A 24,960-nucleotide genomic window follows, 5' to 3' on the forward strand; every position below is an offset into this window, starting at 1 on the left:
GGAAAAATAAAATTGATTGATGTAAATAACAACATAGCAGCGGATACACCGGTCCAGAATCAGGCAGGCGAGACCCATACATCTGTAGTGAGCACCACCTCTCCAGAATCAATCTTAGAATGAACCCCAAAAAAACAAAAAAAGTAAAAGCGAAAAAGGATTGCGTATTGTCAAATAAAGCGTCACGACCCATATTATCACCGGGGAAAAAGGAAAAAAAGCGTCACGGTACACATGTGGACCCCATCGAATAATAAGAAGAGGAGAACATGACAGAGATATTCCCCCTAATCTCAACTCTTAAATACAGAGATTAGTTAAGTAATTTTAAAAACAAGACTCTAATATATATATTTTTTATTTTTAAATTGTTGCTATTTATTACACAGTAGACACAGTAACGGGATTTTTTTAATATAAATATTTTAGAAAAATAATATACATGAACGGGATTTTTTAATGTAAATATATTAGAAGAATATTATATATGTTATTTATGAATACACTATTTAATTAAAATTTTTAATTTATACAAGTTAATCATTTAGTTTTTATATTTAAAATCAAAGAGAATGCATGGCACCTCCCCATAAATCTGTACTAGTCAGAGTGACGTTTAAAGGCGGGGTGGTGGGTGGCTTCTGCTCAACATTTGGAGCTGGTGCACAGTGCCCTACCTACGAAAGCCAACAATCCAAAGATATTTTGTCTCCTTCTCTCTGCTCCTTAAATCCTACTCTTTATTGTCCTCACCCCATCTGTTTTGCTTCCATATGTTTATACATGTATTGTGTGCTCTTATGCCAAAAACGTGTGTGTGTTGTGCATATGTTATCCCCGACCTTTAAATTAAGTATTGGCTCTGCCGCGTAACAACCGCACGGCCGTATGTATAATTACAAAAGCAACACTATTGGAGAATCCCACAACAAAACAAAAACGACGGCCCAACATAACTTCACTCTTTTTTTTTTTTTTTTTGTATTTTCCATTAAAAGAAGAGATTAAATCGCAACACAATGGCAATACTTTAATTTGCCGGCCTTCACATATTCAGGGGCCATGTTTTATTTATTTCGAAAGCGCCGTGGTCTTCTCGTGAGGAAATAAACGAATAAGAAATTGCGATGACAAAGCATGGTTACATAGTAATGATAATAGGAAGAGACAATAAGCCAAAGAGGAGAATCTAATAATAAAAAGCATAAAGAGATGCCCCCGCGGGGAGATAGATAGAGCGGGGGGGGGGGAGATAGATAATCTCCCTTAAAAGAAAAGAAAATAAAATTCAGAAATTGTGTTCTTCCTTATATTAACCACTATAAGATCCTAATTTATGTTAAACAGCTGTCTTTGTCACGCTATAACTAAGATCACATCGTTGTAGCGTGTTAAGAAGAGAGAGATTTACAGAGAAATTGTTTTGATGTTGTTTAAGCCCTCTGTGACGAGGACAACAGGGCAAGAGATTTATTCCGGTTTCTCTTCGTTTCGGATGTATTCCGTCCTAAAATAATTGGGAGAGGGGGTTCCCCGTCCGCTTTCAAGATGACGAAAGGGAACGGATCGCCCTTTGCATTTGTTGCTCAATTCACATTCCTATTATTATTAATAAACGGTGAGCTCCACCCTTCTCCCCACATTTTTTTGGGAAATAATAATAATAATAATTACAAATCATTCACAATTTAAAAAATACCGTACGCACCGCATGCTTTGAAATAGACTCGGCAACCCTCCTCCCTCCCTTTAAAAGAAGATTAGGGTATTTGCTTTTCATTAAAAACACTTTTGAAAAATAATTTTATGTAAATCTAAACAAAACTTTTCTTACATACTTCATTATTTTAAAACTACTTATAAAATTATGGTTTGGTTTCTATTTAAACAGCCTAAATCTAAAAAATGGATTTAAGGTCAGTGAAATCTCCAATAAAAATTTTAAAAGATAAGTTGTAAATAATGAAGACATTCAAACTTAAAATGTATTCCTCTAGTCCTATTTATAAGTCACTTCTAATATGTTTCACACAGAGCTAAAAAAACCTTAAACTTCATTAACTCTAATTTAAAATTCAATAACTTTTTAACTCTGTCTCTATTTAATACACATTATATCATATATATAAATAAAGTCAACATAATAATAAATAAAGAGTAAAATTATATATCTATGCAAAAAGTTTCTTTCGGTGTCCTATAAATAGGACTAAAATTTATCTTTTTTTTTGTCTTATAAATAGGATCAAAAGAGTATTTTGCGGTTCCTATTTGTAATTATTAAATCACATGCACAAGCCACGTTTTCAGAGATACATGAAATTGATCTTAGGGGATTTAAATTCCATTATTGCAGTAATAATAACGGAATAAAAAGCAGAGGATGGAGGGATGGATGTTTTGCGGGGGGCAGATGCGACCTCATCACTCTCTCTCTCTCTCTCTGTTTTTTTTTGGCCAGAACCTCATGACTCTATCTCGCTGCCTTTTGCTTCTTTGTTTTTTTTGGTCAAACACTGCTTTGGCATCTTTATTTTAATTGAGGGGATGGCCCCACAGCTACAAGGGACCCCCTTCCCATGTTTTTTCCTTTGTATATAGAGTCACTCCACGTTTATTGTTGCCCATCAGCCATCGCCTCTGCTTGTGGATCCTTCTCGTCTCCTCCTCCTCCTTCTCCAATACGCTTCCCTCCCCTATGTATTATTACAAGTCCCGTATAACCCACCGCTATCTCCCCATCTTCCATGGCTCCCTTTTCACCGAAGCTTCCTTCCAAATTCAGGCTTCGATCCATTAGTCTGCCTCCCAGATCTCACCCCACCACCCTCCTTGTCGAAGACCGCCTCAGCTCCCTCAAATCTCTTCTTTCTTCTTCTCCCTCCGTCCACTCCATCTGCTCCGCTCTCTCTGCCCTCGCCGACCTGTATCAGTCCCTCGACGGTCTCCTCCAGTTGCCTCTCACCCAGCAAGCCTTGTCTCAGCATCACCCTCAGAAATGGATCGATGACTTGTTAGATTGTCCCGTTCGATTCCTCGACATTCTCGGCACCACCAGGGATTCCATTCTGTCCATGGAAGAAGGCGTCCGTCGTCTTCAATCCGCTCTGCGAAGGAGAAAGCTCGGAGATTCCGGCATCCTCGATGTTCATGTCTCCGCGTATTGGAATCTCAGAAAGAATGCCAGGAAGAGTTCCACAAAATGTGTTCTGCTGCTAAAACAAATGGATGCGTCGTTTGAAACATTTCTGCCGTTGGATCTCAACGCCCATCTCTCCGCCGTCGTCAGAGTTCTCACGGAAGCAAGCCTGGTCACCGGCTCCGTCTTCTATCATCTGCTGGCCTTCCTGTGTTCCCCAGTCCTGAGATCAAAGCCCAATAGCAGGTGGGCTTTGTTGTCGAGATTGATGCAGAAAGGAGCACTCTTGAGTGACAGTGAAGAGGGCAAACTAAATGAGCTGGAAAAGGCGGATTCCGCTATTAATAACCTGATGATGAGTTGCCCCGCGCAGGATGCGGACGTGGCTCAGAAGATCCAGTGTGCCAACAGCAGGCTGGAGGATTTGGTGGCGGCGATTGAGAAGCTGGAGAATGGGCTGGGGCTTTTGTTCAGGCATCTCATCAATAATCGGGTGTGCTTTCTGAATACGGTTTCGCTGGGATGAGGAAGAGTTATATATAATTACAGGATGTGCATCGACTCTATAGGTACAGAAGAAAGCACTTGCAATTTGATGCAATTGTAGATTATCCCTCATAGTTGTACAAAGATTTATGAGTGATACACAACTTTGCCTTTTAATATTACAACCCGACCAACAATGCATGCAGCCAATGGAAAACACAATAGAACATTGCTCACGTTATGAGCGCATGGAGCCATTGACTAAACTATGCAAATTCAGGTCAACCGCAAAAATGGGGCAGGTATTGGTTAGCTTAATTTATGGTTCTTGCATAAACAAATAGAATCCAGCAATGACAATCATTGTTGGGGCTTTCGCTCTCTTGCTGCGCTGAAGGAATGGGTTGCCATCCTCCCATCCGCCTGGGAGTTCTTCTGATTTTTTTGTTTTAGGTGTATTTTTTTTTTGACCAGCTTGTTTTAGGTGTATTTAATATCTTATTTTTTTAACAGTATAATTTTACTCATGATTCTTTTATTGTGATGCGATTTAATTGCACGAATTTTTTTTTAAAAAAAATCACGAATAAAATTGCAAAAGAAATCACGGGTAAAATTGTAACTCTCACGTAAGATAAGGTAAAATCACACCTTTGATGACTGTCGCGGGGCGGGCGCGCCAGACAGCAGGAAGAGAATAAATGGGGCACCGCACATGGCATGAGGTGACAGAAGATGAGGAGGATCCGTGAGCCACGTGTTTATGAGGAGTAGAGGGAAGCTGTGGCGAACATTGATCACAGTTGGGCCTGCATTCGGCCCAACTGCTTCCACACCATTATGCCCCGAGTTAAATATCTCACAGCCAGTTGATCCAAGTGGTAAATAACTTGTATCGCTTAAGTGAAGTCTCGAGTTTAAACCTCAACATATGCAAAAATTGCTGTTAGGAGACTCACTCACCACAGTCAGGTACGCAACACTGGTCGGATCTAGATATAGTCGAAATAAAATTCCGGTAAACTGGGTGGGTAATAAAAAAAAAAAAATCTCACAACCGCGGTGCATCAGCAGGGAAATGTAGCCCTCCAATGCATCTGACGATCAAAAAGACGACACGCAACGAAGACTCCGCCATTGACTGTGACAGATCCTGGCCGTCTATTTGTTTCCAGCGAACCAGCTTGATGGCTCCTGCTCTGCTTTCCGTGTCCCCTCATCTGAGCAGCAACAAGCACCCAAGCCTAATGTGGTACTGTTCTTCAGGTGCCAAATATAACACCTATTTTATTTTATAGTGTAATTTACATTATAAAATAAAGCACCCTGATCAATTGATATTGATATTTTTTAAAATAAAGCCACAGCACTATTACCTCGTGGTGTGTATAAATTGTCTTTCCCACGTAAACGCAGACCGCAAATATTTTGTGTTAATTTTTAGGAAATCTAAGAATCTTTCAGAAAAAGAGCAAGCAGGAAGGGCACCAGAGAATCGCAAGGAAGATTTTGGCGAGTCATCTACAACACGACAACCGTACACATAAATAGTACTGCTAGTTGAGTGTTGAAAAATTGAAAGTTGCAACTTAAAATTCCTGCATTGGTTATTAAATAGCACATTAAATTGCACATATTAAAAAGGAAAAATCTAATTATTAATGAGACACTTTCTAATACAAATAATTAAAAGAATATTTAAAACAAACTAATTAATGGTCATTCGGATTGGATGACATTTTCATTAAATGAAGGCATGCCGACGGCCCTATACCAATATCGTATCATCCTCAAGATATGTCTGAGATTTGTTCGAGGGTTAGTGATCACTGATCAGCGGTTGTGCTCATTTCCGATACGACCTGGAGTCACAGTACACAAGAGGAGGATGAAGAAGCCGTGCCCATGGCGTTTGCTCCAGGCTGTTCGCGGGGCTCTCGCATGATATTTATGCTAGGTGCATAAATGATTTAACATCATTCGCTGCTTAAATTTCTAAATATATATAATAAAATTAAGAAAAATATTTATAAACAACATAAAATATGAAATGAATATAAATATAACTTCATAAAATTTTTATGTTAATGAACAATCAATTCCTTCTGCATTCACAGAGCAATGCTTTCCTATGATTAAATTAAAAAAAATTTTTGGCCAACTAAATTTAAAATTTATACTATAATCAATTTTCCTAGAAAAAAATTGATAAAATCGACAACAAATTCTGGCGCCTAGGAACCGTTATGCATAAATTACTGTCAAAAATCGAGAACACTGTATATCAGACACCTAAATAAACAAGGATGACAACCCCGCAATTTCCCTCCACGCAACTTTCTATTACAGGGACTGCAGTCTAAAACCCAGCGGAACTCATCTCATTCACAGAAACGCTGGCACTGTACCTACGCATTAACTAAACCTGAAAACAACCACCTCCAAAAAAGAGGGAAAGAATGGGTAAGAGCAGAAAAAGAAATAGACGATCTTAGACCCAACACCAACAGCGTCAAGTAAATCTGTTCTCTAAGCACATCGACGCATTCCAGCACAAAATAAGAACTTCACGGAATTATTCTTCTAGCAAAACAATTGACCCAAAATCAGCAACAACGACAGGTTACAACATCCTTGCATGTGTAGGGCATCGACTTTTCCTCTATCTCTTGAGGGCTAGGCAGTGCTTCCAAACTGTACACACTTCTTGCACAGCAGAAGTTGTATAAATTTCGACAAATTCCTTTACTAAATGGATACACTCTTTCCGGAATCGCCCTGAAGACCCAAAAGAAAAACAATGATGTTTACCAGATCTATCCCGAGCATGTTGACATCTAACCATTTAACATCTTTCAGCTGGAATTTAAAAAGCATCAACATACATATAGCTCATATATTCAATAAACTATACTTAAAATAATAGAGGAGCATGGTTCATCAAACCTTAGATAAGAAATTCTCCTTCTTCTCACAAGTTCATAAGTAGTCTGATTTGTCAGAATAAGATAGCTGCAAAAAGACGAAGAGAGAATCACAATAAGGTCTCATGGAAGGAACATATTTACTAAAAAGTCCTATAACAATTGAGCAGCTTGTAATGACAAGTTTAGGAAATAACATGTTTCAGATACTTATTTGTCATTAGGATTTTTAGTAATTATCTTAAATTTTTGGGACCTAAGTAATTCTCCCAGAGAGAAAACATCAGCGATACTCGCGGTATCTTACACACTCATTTTCAGCGATGCAAATGATTGAGAAATTTGGACAACACCCATGGTTTTTTCATTTTTAATTGACAAATTGGGTGGCCATTAAAGAAAATTAGAAGCAACAAAAGCTAGTAAAAGTAAAATGACCATTCAGGGAGTTCGCAAAGGGTTCAAAAGAAAGATGCAAGGGAGGGAATTTAGTACTGATTCCTTCGTCATTCCTTTGCATGGGTATGGTAGAAACTTTGAGATGCAAGGGTCAAAATCAACAGGTTGTGCATCAGATGTTTCTAAACTTACTAAGTGTTGGTGTTGGGGGAAGCTAGTGAACATACTACTTGAGTCTGGTTTCACAAATTTCAATGAATGTAATCTAAATTCTATTTTAGTGATATTCACCCTTGAGGACAGGGGTTTTTCAGAGTGGGAATATTGTTATGAACAAGAGGGAAAAAAATTAACTAGGAGGTTAGGAAGTTAATTGGATAGTCAATCGGAGTTGTTTGGCCAACCACTTTTTCTAGATATACCAAGAGGTGCAGAGAAGAAGTATGTAGATTAATGAAGATTCTTTTAATCTAATTTTCTCTGATCCTCTCCTTTTATGTCCCTTTCTTCGTTTTCGTATCAAATTGCTAATCAACATTTGGAACATCATGAGTTGAATTCCAACAAAAGTAACTGATGATTAGTAGCTGATAAAAGTAGTTTTTAATGGCCAATGATAAGAAGTTATGGTTTGGACATCATACTCAGTATCCATATGACCATATCCCAAGACTTTGTCACCTTCATTAAGGTTACTTATGGGAAACGGGATGTTTCTTTATCTTTATCTTTAGATAATTTAAGAGAATCAGGATTTAAAGTTATTTTCTCAGGATATCTAGATTGCTTTTTTAACATTTAATTAGCTACTGTATTATCTTATCTTTTCTCTTAGGATTTATTAGGATTTATCTATTATCAAACCTTTTAGGATTAGATTAGCATTATTACTACTTAGGGCTCTATAGCCTTATGGTTATTTTGATGTTAAATCTTTTTGATGATATCAGGTATTTTTCACTCTCTCTCTCTCTCTCTCTCTCTCTCTCTCTCTCTCTCTCACACACACACACCCCATTTCTCTCTTACCCCGCTAAATTTCCATTCTCCCTGAATTTTTACTCTTTTTCCTCCCTCCTTTAAGAGTCCATGACAAAAATCCCTCTGTTACCCCATGTGAAGAAAGAGGGGTGGGGAAACCCTTGAAAAAAGTAGGTACTAAATTCTGACTTGAGAATGATACGAAACATTGAAGACTCATAATTACAGAATAATATCCTACCAATTACACAATCATAACCAACCAAGTATGGACTAGGACACATGCTAAACATGACAAAGTATGTTCATAATCGATTCAGCATATTTACTGCCCAACAGTCCAAACATAAAACAGAAGCAAAAATCATTAAAAGCAGTAACTAAGAAACAGATCAGCACTTCAGAGGAAAGGAACTGGACCAAAGACCTGTGAAAAGCAATCTGTTGCAGAATATGAAAACTTAACATCAGATAAATCAAGTCTGTTACCTATGAAATAGAAGTAGAAGAACCAGGAAGATGAGAGAAATAAACAGCATGATTAAGAGCAGTATTACGATCGCATCCTTCCACCTGACAGCATCATAAGGTTAGAATTTGATTTCATTTTCAGATAAACACAAACTGCATAAGCACTCCACATTCCTCCTTTTTTTTTTTTTAATTTTGTTTTGTTTTTTTGCTGAAGGTATAATGACAGGGAAAGAAAAGATACGTCACTGGCAATATTAATTAAATCAGATTTCTCTCTTTTCAGAAGGGAGGACTCTAGCGAGCAAGGATCTAAATGGACTGTTATGAATTTCAGCTTCTTCATAAAATAGCTCAAAAGATACAGTACCAACTCCTCACGATGTGAGCCTTCAGGTATGAAATATACAATACAGCAGTCCAGAGGCACAGTGCTGTCTCACCACAAAGGTACCACCTAAATTATTTTAACAGAACAGATAGTTTCTTAGAGAGTAGTATATTTGCACTAAGATATATATGAAACTACCAAAAAAAAAAGAAAGAAAAAGCAACTCATGGAATGACGCAATATATTTCATGGGGAGAAGATGTTGACTTCACACAACATTTCTTGCAATAAACGGAAAAGAACTTTTATTTATAAAATCAGAAACTGATCAGGCAAGATTTCGTTTTTCTGCTCAAAATATAACTGTTTTTTAATTGACATACATAGTAAACAGAAACTTTCCTCCAAAACAAAGATCACAACAGAATAACAGATAAGTTCACTGGCCCATCGGAATCAGGAATAGTAAGGGTAATTAGGTATATAATAGGGTCAGCAGAGTTGCGCTGGAGTCTAGTGAATGATATTGTACTGCTCTAAAATATGCTCTCCTTTTACGTTGATCATTCAGAGAAACAAAACATGAAAAGACAACATACTTTGTTTTAGTATGCATATCCCAGCTCATCCACACACTTTATAGGGGTCAATCTCATACTAAATATTAGGAAATGAATATCAAATCCAACTTTCACGAGAGAAAAAAAAAAAGGATATTAAGTCCAAATTGCATTCTCAGCAACAAATTTCATTGTGGATATGAATCAAACAAATGCATCTTTCTGACAATTTTCTGCTGGTAGGCGCTAGCATTTCCCACACCATTAGTCCTTCATCCACATATTCTAAATGATCAATAAAATCATCAAAATAAAAACTTATTCTAAATTAAATTTCTGATCTCAAAACCACTTAAATAATCCCCCTAAAACTTCCTCTACAACAGACTTGATGACAGAATGCAAATGAGGAGTTATGTATATCTCAACATGACAGACTCACCAAAATTGGCAATGATTATTCTGGCCAATGCAGTTTCCAAGCCAAACACAGTGATGATCAAACTGAAGAATACATTTGTCACAATCATGACAATGCTTTGATCGAGGTGGCTGCATATAACTCATCAACAAAATTATTTACAGTCAAAATTGAAGAGGTCAAATCATTAGAATCCGAAAGGTGGTAGCCAACAGAAGCATAAAAAAATGTAGAAAGAAAACATCAAACATGCCAAAAGCTCATACAGTGCAGGAAAAAAGCTGTTGGACCAGTCCAACAGCAGGCAGAGAAAGATAATCAGCCTCTTAGGAAGTGCTAAAATATGTACTTTCTCAGGCTTCTAGCCAAAGCATCATATCCAACATTACAAAATATATTCCAGAATTTTCCCAGATTCTATAGTAATACTTTTGGCAGTATGGCAATAAGTTAGCCAAGTATAAGTTATTGACCTGAAAGTTCCATTTTACGAAATTTTATTAAACTTCCTTCTTATTTTCACAAGGTAAGATGAACAGGGACTAAAAAAACAAATACCTAAACTTGATGGTTGTGCAGACCAGAGATACATGTGGCATTTATGCACAGTGCACACTTTGCCACACAACAACTGTACAATGATTGTATTGTGTGGCTGTACTTGACTATTCATAAAGATACTTCAAGGCATGACATGATCTAAAATTAGTTGCTTATTTCAACTACAAAATTCTCCAAATGAACACAGCATCACTACCCAAAAATGCTTCCTGGAAAAGATAAAAATGTAAAATGAATAATACAATATCATAAAGCACGAAACAAGACATTATTGATAATACCTGCTCTACATGGCAGTAGCTGCATGTCCAATTTCTGTGAAGAGATGTGGACGCCATAAATAACATTGTGATACGTTACCAATAATTTCTCTTTTATTTGATAAATTTGTACCATATACAGAATTGACAAAATTAACAGGCAACTAATATTGCAAGTCCTCTGATAAGACGTATATTACTATTAATATGATAGAAAACAGCAAATTTGACCCAAAATATGGCCTGGAAGCTAGATAATCTGTGTGAATTTTGTGAACCCTAATTGAATGCAAACTGTTCCGTGTGCCAATAAATTTAATTTAATATTGACTCCAAACTGTCTATGGGATATGACGATTTGTGAGAGTTGAAGACTTATTAACGTTTCTAGCATAATGCATACAAGCATATAATAATAACACTACTATGACTCGGTGAACTTCAATATGAATAAAACTAATAAATTTGGATTCCTTCATCTCTCGTGTTGGAAAACTAGTTGTGCACCTTCATTCACATACAAGGTATGTGAAATGAGAATTATAGTTATCTGTTTAACGCTGTATGGTGAAGGATGAACAATCTTGATTTAAGGATCGGGACTTATGTCCAGTCAAAACATGAGGTGATCCAAAATCAAGCATGATAAGATCATCATGGAAGGAGGCCTACACCTCATAAATTGGACACGAAATTCACTTTCCTTCAAAATTATGACAGTTTTAGACAAGTCAATCCGACTTCTTTTCACCGATTTGGTTCTGCTTTATGAGACAAAAAATAAGCACAAACCATTAAAAATATATTCTACTTGTAACAGGCATTTAAAAGCATAAATAATTTAAGAGAAATATTCACCTACCTGATTGCTGTTCCAGGAGGATACAAGTCTGTCACCAGCTTTGCCCAATCCATTGAATTACCTCCAGCATCATTTCTTCCCATCTGACTTTCATCAACAGTATGAAGAAAGCTTCCATTCTTGCTTGAAGCAGGTTGACTTTACTTCATCAATAGAAAATTCAATGTGACGGTGAGATGACATTATAAATGGAAATTTATTTTACACATAATTTGATATTTCTTTTTAACAATAAAATTTAGAAGATGGGGGAAAAGGATGACCGCTTACCTTGAGGTTATAAATGTCCTTCTGTATACTGCATTTGCCTTGTTAAAAGCTGCCATTGCATCAAGGACATAGCTGTACACAAAAGGGGGGCAATAGGAACAGGTCAGGTCAGGAAGACAGGTTTATAAATTTCAAGGATCCTCATCCAAATCCAATTTATGCTTCATCCAGAGGAAGTCGATTCACATTGGTGTTTACCCTGGGGAGGAAATGGAGGTAACAAAGTACAGTGTTAAGGTAGCAGCGAGGAGCAGCAAGTATAAGGCAGTGTACCTGACAGGGGGTTAAAAAACCATAAACGGATGAGAGGACTTTGTCTATATGACTGACTAAAAGGGATAAAATAGATCAGACTCACCAAAATGCTCAAATTACTTGATAGAATCAAAGAAGGAATATATTCCTACCTTACTGGTTATGCAAAAGAAAGGAGAAATAAATATAAGAAACAACAAAAAATAGTTCACATCCTTTCGAAAACACAGACGGATGCATTATTAATCAGACCTTTTAATCATCCCACAATAAAACATTTAATGTGTTATTCCACTCGTCAAAACTGATTATCGAGTGAGCAGAAGGCCCAGTTATAACTTGTACTAGGAACATTGCTGCCAATTTTTCCCAAGAGCAAGCCGCAAGTTGAACAGACATCATAGACGGCATCCTTAGATCTAGAATTTTATCCATGACTTGTGAAAACAACTGAGTGAGTAGACAGATTATAACATTTCTAATGTTCATTTTCCCTTTGCCTGTTTAAAGTGTGACTAACTCCTCAAAACCAAACTAACTTGTGATGCATGTCACAGCTCTAGTTTTGATTTTGAATACTCTATACCACAGACAAATTTTCTCTTTCAATTGAGAAAATCAAGTTTACATTTAATAGCATAGCTTCTCCTTGGAGCCTCACAATGTGAATATTAATTAGCTGGCTTTTGAACTTGTAATGTAATAGTAACTAAATCCATGGAATTGCAATTAAATGCAGCAACACTGCGAGGAATCTTGCTTCAATTTATGAACGTTAACACGAAAGGCACAATGAGAGAGGAATAAGCGTACCATGGTTCCTTCCTAGTTCTTTCTATCAAAGCACCATCAAATAAGAAGAGAACGGCCCCATAAACCAGATGGATCGTCACCAAGGCCAACTTCAAGTACAACGACGACCTCCGAGCTAACATCAGGAAAACAAGGCTCAGATCAAAGAAAAGAAAAGAAAAACGAGAAATGTCGGAAAATTAAGGAATAAATATGACAAACAGCCAGAGTATCCAGTATTTAGCATAGGCAGCGCCACGGAAGTAGCAATTAGCATGCAGAGCGAATGAGCACATTAAACCCAATTCTCCAGTGCCATGTGAACTGCGCCCCGCCTCTCTCAACAACCGAAGTAACGAAAGAAGGAAGAAAATGAAGGTTTGGGAACGCACCAGGATCAGCGAGGCAGGGGAGCAATTGGAAGCAGCGGTTCATCGGTGGATCCCGAAAATCTCGGCAAGGGCCGCATATATCGACGATCGTCATGGAATTAAGCCACGGAAGCAACGGAGTTGCATTGTTATTGACCAGTCATCCGAAGAGAACAGTCTGAATGGATTGACTGAACTTTCCCCAGACACCAAGAGGAGGTTGGAGAGGAGAGGAGAGGAGAGGAGAGGAACAAGTGGGTATTTACCAGTTATTAATGAATAATAGAAACAAAGCGAGGCTCAGCTACTCGCGTATCTGCGGAACTCAGAACTGTCTGGAGGAATTTCCCGCACCAAAAATATGTTTTGTTTTTTTTGTGGGGGGAGGGAGTGATGATAGGGAGTGTGGAAAAAAAAACAAAGAGCGCACTAGTTTGAGGCTTTGAGCAATCCTTAACTATTAAATCTCGATCTATGAGGCCTTACGGATAAAAAGAAAAAAGAAAAAAAAAAAAAAGGGATCTTAGTTTTCGTGGTATTATGGCGTGCCCAACTGCCCATCAATCCATTATCAGACACACCCAGCCAATCTACCAATAATAGATATTGAAATGCCCAGCCCCTTCCTCAGTAAAAAGTTTCTTTAATTAATTGGTCTTTCAGAAAAGTTCCTGAAACTTTTGACTCCGAGTCCTATCCGTAGAACCCCTTAACAACGTTATGCTGGTAATAAATAATTTCTCGCAATCTTTATTCACAAAAAAATAATAATAATAATTTCTCGCAATTTTGAAAGTCAATGAAGGCCTTCCTCACCGGAATGGTAGGTTTCCATGTGTACGGGATTGTAGCGGGAAAATCGGTTTTGCTCTTCTCGCCGCCCGATAGTTCGATGATTAGCGCGTAAAAATTGGTCATTCTGATATCTATATTCTGAAGATTGTAACCTCCATCATTAATTGAATGAAAAATAAAGAACTGACATGAAAAATCATAAATTCATTAAAGAACCGATTGCGACGAGAAGTTCATCCTTGTTGTCATCGACATATCTTAAAAAAATTGAGGGAAATAGCTCATGCAAACGTGAGCTAAAATTAGACTTTACTATGGATGCAACCACTTTAATTAAGGGTCAGTTTGATGGGAGAGAAATGCAGAGAAAGGGAGAAGAGGAAAAATTTTAACGTGCTCAATTGAAAAAATTTTAAAAATAAGGTTAAATTTTTTAATTAATTTTTATTATTTTTATCTCACATCTTTTCTTTATTAAAATCTTAAAACATTATTTCTCTAATTTTTTTAAATTAAGCTTATAAAAAAAATTTCTCCATTTTCTTTGTACCAAATATAGGGTAATGGTCCTTCTGGCGACCCAGTTTTGGCCTCTTCGAGTCTGAAGTCAAAACTAACTTTCAACGACACCGAAATGATGCTTTGCGGTGGGTTGAACATAGAAAGAAACAAGCAAAACAACCACGTTTTTAAAGCACCCCCCGGGGGCGGGAGTACGGGTGCGGAAAATAAATTTAACTAGGAAGGAAGACAAATAAGCTAGGGAATCTACTTGCTGGGGATGTACAGGAGCATCACGCCATTAGGGGAAAACGGGGAGATCAAATGTATGCTTTTAAACATTCATAGCAGACATGGCATTGGCGGTTGAGAAGAAAGGTCTGATCGTAACTAAAACAGAAAGGTTTGTTTATAGATGACACAAGAAATGCAAATGATAGATGCAAGTAACTCGTGTCATGTACGGTACACAGGTGCAAGTATAGAAAATATACTAAGTATCCATGCTGGTGCGAGTACGACAGTGAGTTACGGCAAACTTTACAGCAAATGACAAAGTTTTACCTTGCAGTTTCACACGTGGACGATTGCTCTGCTGATATGCTTTTAAACACTGTTTGGCTATTCCGGAGTTTCCTGGGTCATATGACCAGGGATGCAAGTGTGGTGTCCTGTGATTTCACAATCCTTCGCATTATCTCTGAGAACATTTGTTTTTCTACTGGTTCCTTCCTTATCGCCGCTGTATTTTCCACACTGCTTATGTTAATGTTAAATCCGAATCATTCTAGTTATTTCAAGCCCAGGAAAAAAATAATTTATGGTCAAAGTCAATGAAGCCTTGTATTACAAATTTTAAAGCAGTGTACTAACAAAGACTGACTCTAACAAAAAAGTTCAATATTAAATCTAACAGAAAAGGTTAATTATTTAACAAAGCGATACGTGAGTAGCAAAATTTACAGTAATTGTCCCGCAGACAGGATTCTCTGCTCTTTTCTTTTTTTTTCCCGGTCCCATCCTCTTCTTTCTTTAACATTATGTTTGGTACATAGTTTTCAGAAGGGAGAGGAGGGAAGTTGCTCCCCTCTTCTTATTTGGCTGGTGCAATTTTTTAGGAAGGGAGGGGAGCAATGTTGGTTAAGATATTTTTTAAAAAAAGAGAGGGTTCTTCTTCCTCCTCTTCCTTTCCAGCCCTCCTCCAAAAATAGAGTTTTTTAGAGGAGAGATGAGAGATACAATTTTAAATTTCAAAATTAGTCTAACTAAAATATTTAATTCTTTATATACTTTTTTAATTTGTTACCCTTAATCAGTAGTAAACATTTATATATAAGAGAGTTCTTTTGAAAATCTAACAAGAGGTTATCAAGATAGTTGTCTCCAAAATTAGTGAGTATTGTTGAACCTTTTTTTTTTCCTCTTATTCTAATTCCAAGAGGTCGTCGGTATTTTCTTTCACTTTCAAGGCCTTTTCTATGATTGAAATCTATCACTCACAATTTTTTATCTTGATTCTTATAAGTATATAACTGTGTTTGTAAGTCAAAATTAATGAATTGTATTATATATATAGTTTAATCTTGATAAAACAAAAAAGTGAGAAAATTCATTTAAATTTATGAGGTTAAAATAGTCAATTTTTTATTAGAACAAAATAAGGTATCATTAAAATTACTCCCTTCCCTCCCTTCTAATCAATCCAAATAGGAGATCATTAAATCTCTTCTCTCCCCTCCCTCTCCTTTGTAGTTGCCCTCTCTTTCCTCCCCTCCCCTTCTCTTGATTAGAATCCCTTCACTTCCCTTCAAGCCAAACACAACGTAAAACCATTCAAATTTAGTTCTATACGAGATATTCTTGTTATTTTCTTTATTCCAATATTGAATTATTCACATCAAAATTTAGTGATTTTTTTGGGCAAAAAAACAAAATTTGGTAATTTAAATCCAATTAATTATTTTTTTATAATTTAATATCTTTTATAACAATTTTATAAAAGAGTAAATCTAAACCGCTTAAATATTAGTTTAACGGTTAGGGTTATGGAAAAGGCGAAGAACGTTAACATTAGCTTAATGGTTAGGGTTATGGCCCCGAAGACGCCCGCGGTTTTCAATAAGTAGTTTATTCAGAACATCATCGTTTTGCACAAGAGTCAAAGCATATACTCCTATTTCAAATGCAGCTTTACATTCGAAGCGCAGGGTGGTGGCGCGTTGAACTCCATTTTTACACGTTTCAGATTTCCAAGAAACTGAAAATGCTGAAGAATAAATATACAGACAAATAAAAGAAGGATCTCTCACCGATAGTAGCTGGCAGACCAAACATATCTGACATTCAACCATTTCATTCATTAAAGCTCACAAAAAGCTTTCGGGTAAAAACAGGAGAGAGAAGAATTCACAAAAGAAGAAAAAGGCCGGGAAATCTAATCGCCTTTTTCGGGCAGAATATTAACATCTAGTTGGTGCCGGTGGGGCCCGGCCCAACAGAGAGAAGGGAAGGCGGGAGGAAATTTCTAAGAGATGCACCTCATGGAGTAGGTAGAAAGGGGGGAATCGAGGGAGGCGGAAGCACGGTGGTCGCTCTCCAAGCCATAATCCATAAACGGACGATACTCCAAATCTTCATCGTGATCGTACACATACTCCGGCAGATCCACTTCGTTCCGCTTCACGTGCTCCCACAGGTAACCAAGCCTGCTCACGTACCTCAATTTGCCGTATAACCTACTCCACCACCGACCCATATCATATAAGACGACATATATATATCGTGGTATGAACCGACCTTTCGTCGGCTCAAGTTAGCAGCGCTACACAAATTTAGCTAAAACGCGCCAAAGCGGTTAGTTTAGTTACCCTGGGGTGAAGAGAAAGCGACCGAAGGTGGCCAGAAAAAGCCGCGACTGAAGACCCGGGTGTATGAAATAAACAGCCTCCAGGTTCTCCTTCACATTCATCGGAATCGCCTCGTAGATCGATCTCAGAGCCGAGATTCCCGGAAAATTCTCGCACCGGTCAACCCCGCTGTGCACGTACACGACCGAAAACTTTCTCTTCTCCAGCTTTGGGAATATCCTCTCCTCCAGATACTTTCTCACAACATCTAGGCTCACGAATCGTGCTGTTTCGTCCAAATAAATACGAATAAAACATCATTCGAATTCACAAGATATAATATGGATACGGAAATAATTTGAATGCAGCTCAAGATATTGAGACCGCTGAGAAATATATTACCGGGGAAGAATTTGCCAATAATGCGGAGGATCTTGCGGCCCTGCTTATCTTTGCCTTTGATCTTGAAGACCTCCAATTTGAGAAGCAATTCTTCTTGTTCGAGCTCGGAGATGGTAGAAATCCCATTCATATTCCTCGTAGTTCTTGAAGCGGTGGGGGAGGTGGGAAATGCGTGAGAAACGGTGGTGATAGAAGATTGAAGGTGAAGCAAGGAAGGAAGGAAATGATATGATAAACAATGAGAAGTGGAAGGTAATAGTTAGGGAGGGGACAAACAGGAAGACGATAAGGGAGAGGGGAAAAAAAATAAATGAAAGAAAGAGGAAAAGAAAGGGAGAAGGATGGAAACGAAGCACAAATTGATCCATGGATAGGGTATATTCCAAAGCATCTTCCATTTTTCCAAAAAAGAGAACGAGACTGACGCTATAATGGGCCCTACTAGGGCGATCCGGGGTTCAGACTCGGATGCCATCGGGGCCGTTCATTTATCGAGCCATCATGGATGAGACGAGACCATGTCTTCCCTCGATATGAATGACTGCGACCTTGTCTTTGCCATTTTGGATCTTTCACTCTGCTGCTTTGGTGCTCAGTGCTCACTGCTCTGCACAATCTGCATAATAAAATTGCAAATTAAAAAATAGAAAAAATTGGTAAAAAAATTTATGCCTAAAAATTTAATTGGCTAAAAAGATTTAGATTTAATTGAGTGCACCTATAATCTATCAATATAACATATCTTTCGTTATGTGTAACATATCATTACTGATGCATAATAATCATAAATACAGGAAGTCATTTGCATACAGTATAAGATATATTACATTCACGGGTCATACTTGCACATAATTAATTAAATTTTCAAACAAGAATTTTTTTACTATTTTTTTCTAAAAAATAACAATAAACCATTTTTTTTGGAAAAATTGGAGATAAATTCCTATTTAATAAATTAATTGTAGAATGGGATTTGAACTTTTGAAGTCCTTTTGGAGAATTAAAAAGAGAAAAGAAATTACCACAACACCCTTAATGAAACACAATTAGAATAAGCATATGCAACTTAGATGAATGATATGTAATTAGGATTAGTAATATGCAATTAAATCCTATGTACAACTAGGCATGTGCAATATGTACTTAGGATAAGTGGTATGTAATTTATTCCTATATATAACTAAACATCTCAGTATATAATTAAGATCAAACATATGCAGCTCGAGATGAATGATGTGTAATTAGAATCAATGATATGCAATTAGGGCTTATATATAGACATCATCAATATGTAGTTAGGATTAAACATATGTAGCTCAAGAATCATAGATACTCCATCCGTTCCTTATTATAAGAGACGAATAACCGAATTACGTTGATCAAAAAAACAGTTAAAATTAGTTAAGAACAATTAATGTGTAAAAAGTATAATTTTTTTTCCAAAAATGCCCTCATTAATAAGGAGAGAGAGCATGAGAGAGAACAATTAAATTATTAAAAGAAAGAGAAGTGGGAGGGAGAGAGAGTGTGAGTTGGAGACAATAAATATGGGTAAAATAGGAAATCAACACAAAAAGTAGAGACAACTTTTAAGTGTCTCTTATATTAGGAACATGCTATAAGCATCAAATGTCTCTTATAATAAGGAACGGAGGGAGTATATAATTAAAACCAGTAATATGCAATTAGGTCTTATGCGCAACTAGGCATGTATAATATGTAATTAGAGTCAAGCATATGCAATTGGAGATCAATGATATGCAATTAAATCCTCTATATAACAAGGCATATGTAATGCGCAACTAGAATCAAGCATATGCAACTGGGGTTATTTAGTTATTTTATCCCTCAAACTTGTTGCCAATTCCCAATTCTTCTTCTTCTTTATATAACTAGTATAGTGCAGCATGATATTACCCACATGTCTCGAGTAACATAATTTATTAATTTAAAGTTCCTTAAAATCTCAAAATGAATAGGAGGTTTCAAGAGACTTGAAAATAATATATTCTAAATAAAAATTATGCTATTGTGCCTGTCCCTAGTTGATAAGCTCATGGAGGTGAGCTAACAAGTCAGTGGGAATATATTGACAAGTCAGGAATGTTATTTGACAACTAATTTTATAGAATAATATAACATTCACATAAGATAAAATTATAATTAAAAAATATTATATAACAATCTTTAAGTTGAAATTACATTTTACCAAAGCATGTACGTTAATATTAGATGAAATGATTAATTTATATCATAATTTGGTTGCGGACCACCATTTATAAGTTCACGGGTATATATTAACAAATTAATGAGAATCTATTGACAACTCAGGAAGTATCAGTTAACAGCTAAATTTATAAGATAATATCACCTTCACATAAGATGAAATTAGGAAAAATCCTTATACTCTTTTGTTACAATTTGATTTTATATGGAAGTTATATTGTTTTATAAATTTATTTTTTAATTAACAGTGTTTGACTTGTTAATCTATACCTATAAGTTTGTCAATGATTGTCTGTAACAAAATTATGATATAAACCCATTATTGCATTTAATATTAGCATGTATATATTAGTCACGCATGGTTTCAATTTAAAAATTATTATATAACACTTTTTTTGTAATAATTTAATTTTATGTGAAAGTTATGTGATTCTATTAATTTAGATGTCAGATACTCCTGACTCGTTAATAATTTTTCATTGATTTGTTAATTCATGCACATGAGCTTGTTAATCCAGATAGAAACAATCATATAATTTTTTACTTAGAATATCATACTCTCAAGTCTCACCAAACTTTTTATTCATTTTGATACTTCAACAAATCTTAGATCAATAAATTGTGTTATCTAGGTCCTAGGACTGTGCGTAATTTTCCTAACATTCTTCTGTTCGCCACTAGCGAGTAGATTAGGCGATGGCTTTTTTAAGATAAAAGTGACACTGTTGACTTGTTTTGATAAAACTATTTGTTCATGGCCAAAACAAAGCAAAACTATTTTTTATTTGATAAGCAAATCTAATCTCACTTCATTATACGAAATTTACGAGATATCACCCTATTCATTACACAAAATAATGAGAATTTATCAACACGGGCATAAAAAAATTGGATTTTCCATCGTTGCCCGACTGTGCATACTGGGTTCCTTGCCTTTATTTATTTATTTATTTCTTAAAAAATAAACCGCCACATAATTTTTAAATACTGTAAATATATTTCTTAATTTCTTCTCTTTTTGTCCTATTTAATTATTATTAGGAAAACATCAATAGAGTTACTTTAAAAAAATAGATAAGCATGTGAAATAAGTTTTATATATAGAATCAATATTAACTCCTCAATCAAGTATTTACATTAATAACAGGAGGAATATCACTGAATAAAGATAAAATTAAATACTCCCCCAACCCATGATAAATGAGAGCTTTTCAAATAATGAATTACTGCCCATTATTCCTTGTATTTATTGTAAATTTTGTTATTTTTATTCTTATTAAATGAGCATAATTAGTTATATATAGAAAGAAGTTAGTATAAGTAAGTTATTAGTATTCTCAGGCGAAAAAAAAAGGAAGTTAGGAGTATTATTAAATACATATCCATTATGTAATTAGGTCCACCAATTTATAGGAACATCCAAAAAAAATAAACATCAAACATTGATTGATATTTTTTTTGTTTACAACATTTATTGACATTAGTTGAGGAAAAATGTGCTTTTAATCCTTCAATTTTATACAAAACTTTGGTTTTGTTTGTAAATTTTATAATGTATTTATTACCCTTTAACTCTAACAGTATTAATTTTTTTTTTTTGGCTCAAATAACCCTATTATTTCAAATGATATTTTTTTTTTACCAATCATTATTATTTCAAAAAATTAAACTTAATATCTCAGTATTAAAAATATGCTATTAATGTTTAAAATTTTACTCTTAATATTTTTTACTAATTAAATTAAAGGTTTTTACACTAAAAAACACTTTAGGAAATTATAGAACTCAAATCAAGCACTAATTCAAGTGTAAATCAAAGTTCAAAATACATGAGGCCCTATCTTTTTTTCCACAGACAACATTAAACAAAATAAATAACATTATTGTCAATCATTTAAAATTCTACTCTGTAATATATTTAAATAACCTAAAAATAAGATCTCCAGTTGGAGCACATGTGAATGCCCCAAAAAAAAAAAAGTCATTCAACAAAGTCAATTCTCTTTAATTTAAGTAATGTTTGGAGCGAACCCCACTAACTCACGGATAACACATTGATATAGATATATTTAGGTCTAACACTGTTGGCCATTAAAGATTCGAGGTCAAAAAAGGTCTAGCATTGTCGTTTGACTTCTAAACCTGGGAGGGCTGAATATGTATGCATGTATGAATGCTTCAAATCTCTTTGGTTTCCTTGGATTTACACTCTTACGGCAAGCGTTTGCTTTCAATTTTTGCCTTCGCTTGTGATCTACTCTACTCAACCAGATAAATGAGGAGGACAAGTTTATATCAGCGTGGCGTCTTCAAATCCTTCAATTCCCTCGGTGTTGAGCAAGGATAAAGTACGGCAAGAGAGAACGTGTGTTTACATCCCACTGTTCTATGTATACGCTCTAAATAATATTTTGCGGCCGAGTCCACAAAAACTTAACTGGGTTGGACAGGTTCATTAAAACCGGACACCCGGGCAAGCTCTGGTAACTCCAGCTCTCCACTCACAACCTGCGAGAAATGCCTGAGTGAGAACAAAAGATTATGGCAGAGGAAGGGTTCCGAATAAATTCTCAGCCTACAGAATTCCCTACCTGACCATTAATAATCCACGTGGGGAATCCTTCAATCTTCACATCTGTGCATGCCTTGGTCATTTTAGTTCCTGTTCTATAACCTTCAGGAAAGCACTCCACGTAGTCTAACAACTTTACTGCCTCACGTCCAAACATCTATACCAATGGGTTAGAGTGGGGGGAAAAAATATATTAGTGGCACATCTAGATTGCGGCCTGTATTCATCATGGAAAGGCTTGCGAGTTTCCCAAAATAGAATTGGTCAACCTTGGAAAATCAATTGGACAATAATTTCGTAAGGTTTGCCCCTACAGCCAAGCAATTGGATAAAAACAGAAGCCATTGTGAAAAGAAAATTCTACTGCTCATCCATTGTTCAATGAAAATGATGGAATTTTGCTAGTAAAATTCTTAACAGATCATAGTTTATGTTGCATTATAAGGGATCATATACCTCCTTCTGTTCTAAACAATGCGAACACCAAAACGCTCCATACATTTTAGCTCCAATGGATTGCAAATGCCTTGCTAGAGATAAAGCGAAAGGACTTGATGGAACTGTAATCTCAGGTGAATAATATGGGAGTTCAACTTCTGCCAAGCTGTCATTGTGTGAAAAATTGGGGGGAAAAAAAACCAACAATAAAAAATTGATGTTACAGGAGTATCCATACCATTTGATTTCTCTCAAGTGCAAACAGAAAAATCAATATATCACAGTTAGACCTAGTTGGCATTTATTTGTTGAGACGAAATAACCGAATATAACTACAGTAAATTTGAAAATCCTATACTTCACATGAAAATTCTGCCAGCAACCACCAGGGTAAGAAGCATACACGTCAACATGACCATCATCAAATCTGAAGGCTTCGGGTACTATGCGAAGTGTCTAACATGCATTGAACATAAACGGGGATTATGTTTTGACTATATATATTTCGTAGCCATCAACTCATAAATAATTCTAACGTGTCTACGTTTCATATTGATAATACTGGAAAATACAAGTTCTTTTTTTGCCATATATGCTGAATGAAATATAATAGTTGAAGTAAACAAATTGCCCAAATCTGGTAATATTCACCTTGAAGAGATTGACTTGGAACTTGCGAATGAGGTATTTAGCGTGATCAACACTAAGCTAGCTACAAGTAACTGCAGACCCATGGCTTTTTGCATCTCACGCCATCCAAGATCCTATAACAGGAGTTTTCCAACCAAAAAAAAAAAAAAAAACCGAATTAGGCAACATGCAGTATGTTGCAGCAGATCAGATAACGAAAAGGAATAACATAAACATAATGCACCTTTACAGTGATAAAGAATAAGCCGAAAGATAGCAGAGCAGAAAGTAGACAGTACGAACAAAATGAACCGGAGAATTTGGTGCTCAGAATGTACAAGAAATAAGCACTGGCAACTGCCATGGACGTAGTGGATCCAAGCAATACTAGTTGAGCATCAGATTTTTTGACTCCCAAGGGCAAGTCCTCCCCAGACAATTGTATACTTATAGCTGCAACCAAGCCATATGCAGCCATTCCAATCAAAGGAAGAGGGACACCTGGCAAATTCAAAAGGACTATCATTGAGACCTTCTTTCAAACAAATTACCTGCAATGTGGTTGACATGCAAATTTCCAGTCAACAGTTATACTACTATTGTGGCCGAATAAGGATTAAGAAGAACAAGAAGAACTTGAGATAAATGATTGATATATATAAAATGCAGCGTTGCATGATTACAGCACAGTTAAATTCTGCGAGCTAAAATATAAGAGCAAATTAACAGAAATAACTAAATTGAGGTGAGATGAGAAAGTGCGTTACCGAAAAGAAGCGCATAATCACTGTTGAGTACGTCGGAGCAGGAGCCACCGCCAATCGGGCAAAATGCTTCGGAATTTGTGAGCTTGAGGTAAGTCAAATACGCAGTTTCCAGAAATCCAATTCCTCCAATCGCCGCGCTCAGTTTGATAGTGAAATCACCAGAAGACGAAGGGCTCGGAACAGACGTTTCCGAATCAGATTCTGAATTCTGAGAGCACTTCAAGGAAAGCACGAGCAGCCTCGGATGAGAAATCTTGTTGAAGAAACAGACCCTTCGTTGGCTTACAGAACGGTGGTGCCGAATAGGAGGCCAGCGAGACAAGAATGAACAACACGATGGCGATATGTTTACGAAGCTGGCCATCGCGAAGTAGAAGTTCAGCACCAGAGACTCAGGATGGAGAGAATTGGGAGCGAGCGCAAAAGAATCTAAATGACACCGGGCAGGCTTGTGCAGGAAGATGCGCACGGATCTATATTTCCCACATTCTCAGCCCATCATTTTTTAAACCTATCACATCCCAGTCCAGTTCATTAAGGGTATTTAGGTAGAAACTAAATTATAATTTTAAAAATAATTTTATAATATATGAAATAGACATGTAAAGAGAATTTTATCCCAATTTACTTAAAATTGCTTTTAAAAGTATTTTTTGGGTTTCAAAACACCCCTTAAATAAAAGTTGATCTCGCCAAGTGG

General features: G+C 36.2%; 4 protein-coding genes across 4 annotated transcripts; 1 reads left to right on the plus strand and 3 right to left on the minus strand.

Moving 5' to 3' along the window:
- Positions 1-2,723: 2,723 nt before the first annotated feature.
- On the plus strand, positions 2,724-3,686 carry LOC114731487 (uncharacterized; the record flags this gene model as incomplete). Its single annotated transcript, XM_028918669.1, has 1 exon — positions 2,724-3,686. A coding segment is annotated over one exon (942 nt), but the record flags the coding sequence as incomplete, so codon positions are not given.
- Positions 3,687-5,791: 2,105 nt separating this feature from the next.
- Positions 5,792-13,429, minus strand: LOC114731566 (protein S-acyltransferase 10). Its single transcript, XM_028918771.1, has 11 exons — positions 13,105-13,429; positions 12,734-12,848; positions 11,864-11,938; positions 11,666-11,737; positions 11,396-11,533; positions 10,555-10,588; positions 9,734-9,843; positions 8,771-8,857; positions 8,419-8,502; positions 6,572-6,637; positions 5,792-6,403 (listed from the first exon to the last, which is right to left on the minus strand). The coding sequence occupies exons 1-11, from the start codon at positions 13,196-13,198 to the stop codon at positions 6,232-6,234; spliced, it is 1,047 nt and encodes a 348-aa protein (XP_028774604.1). The 5' UTR covers positions 13,199-13,429; the 3' UTR covers positions 5,792-6,231.
- A 3,139-nt stretch (positions 13,430-16,568) lies between these two features.
- On the minus strand, positions 16,569-17,950 carry LOC114731553 (ganglioside-induced differentiation-associated protein 2). The gene is made up of 3 exons (XM_028918759.1): positions 17,628-17,950; positions 17,247-17,511; positions 16,569-17,114 (listed from the first exon to the last, which is right to left on the minus strand). The coding sequence occupies exons 1-3, from the start codon at positions 17,755-17,757 to the stop codon at positions 16,904-16,906; spliced, it is 606 nt and encodes a 201-aa protein (XP_028774592.1). The 5' UTR covers positions 17,758-17,950; the 3' UTR covers positions 16,569-16,903.
- A 3,887-nt stretch (positions 17,951-21,837) lies between these two features.
- On the minus strand, positions 21,838-24,711 carry LOC114731482 (thiol-disulfide oxidoreductase LTO1). Its single transcript, XM_028918661.1, has 6 exons — positions 24,261-24,711; positions 23,738-23,994; positions 23,515-23,627; positions 22,882-23,029; positions 22,445-22,582; positions 21,838-22,361 (listed from the first exon to the last, which is right to left on the minus strand). Exons 1-6 carry the CDS (start codon positions 24,622-24,624, stop codon positions 22,287-22,289), a joined length of 1,095 nt encoding a protein of 364 aa, XP_028774494.1. The 5' UTR covers positions 24,625-24,711; the 3' UTR covers positions 21,838-22,286.
- Positions 24,712-24,960: the final 249 nt, after the last annotated feature.

The sequence above is a fragment of the Neltuma alba genome, unplaced genomic scaffold (genome assembly GCF_004799145.2).
Source record: "Neltuma alba isolate B1F8T4 unplaced genomic scaffold, ASM479914v2 tig00012836_pilon, whole genome shotgun sequence".
Lineage (NCBI taxonomy): Eukaryota > Viridiplantae > Streptophyta > Magnoliopsida > Fabales > Fabaceae > Neltuma > Neltuma alba.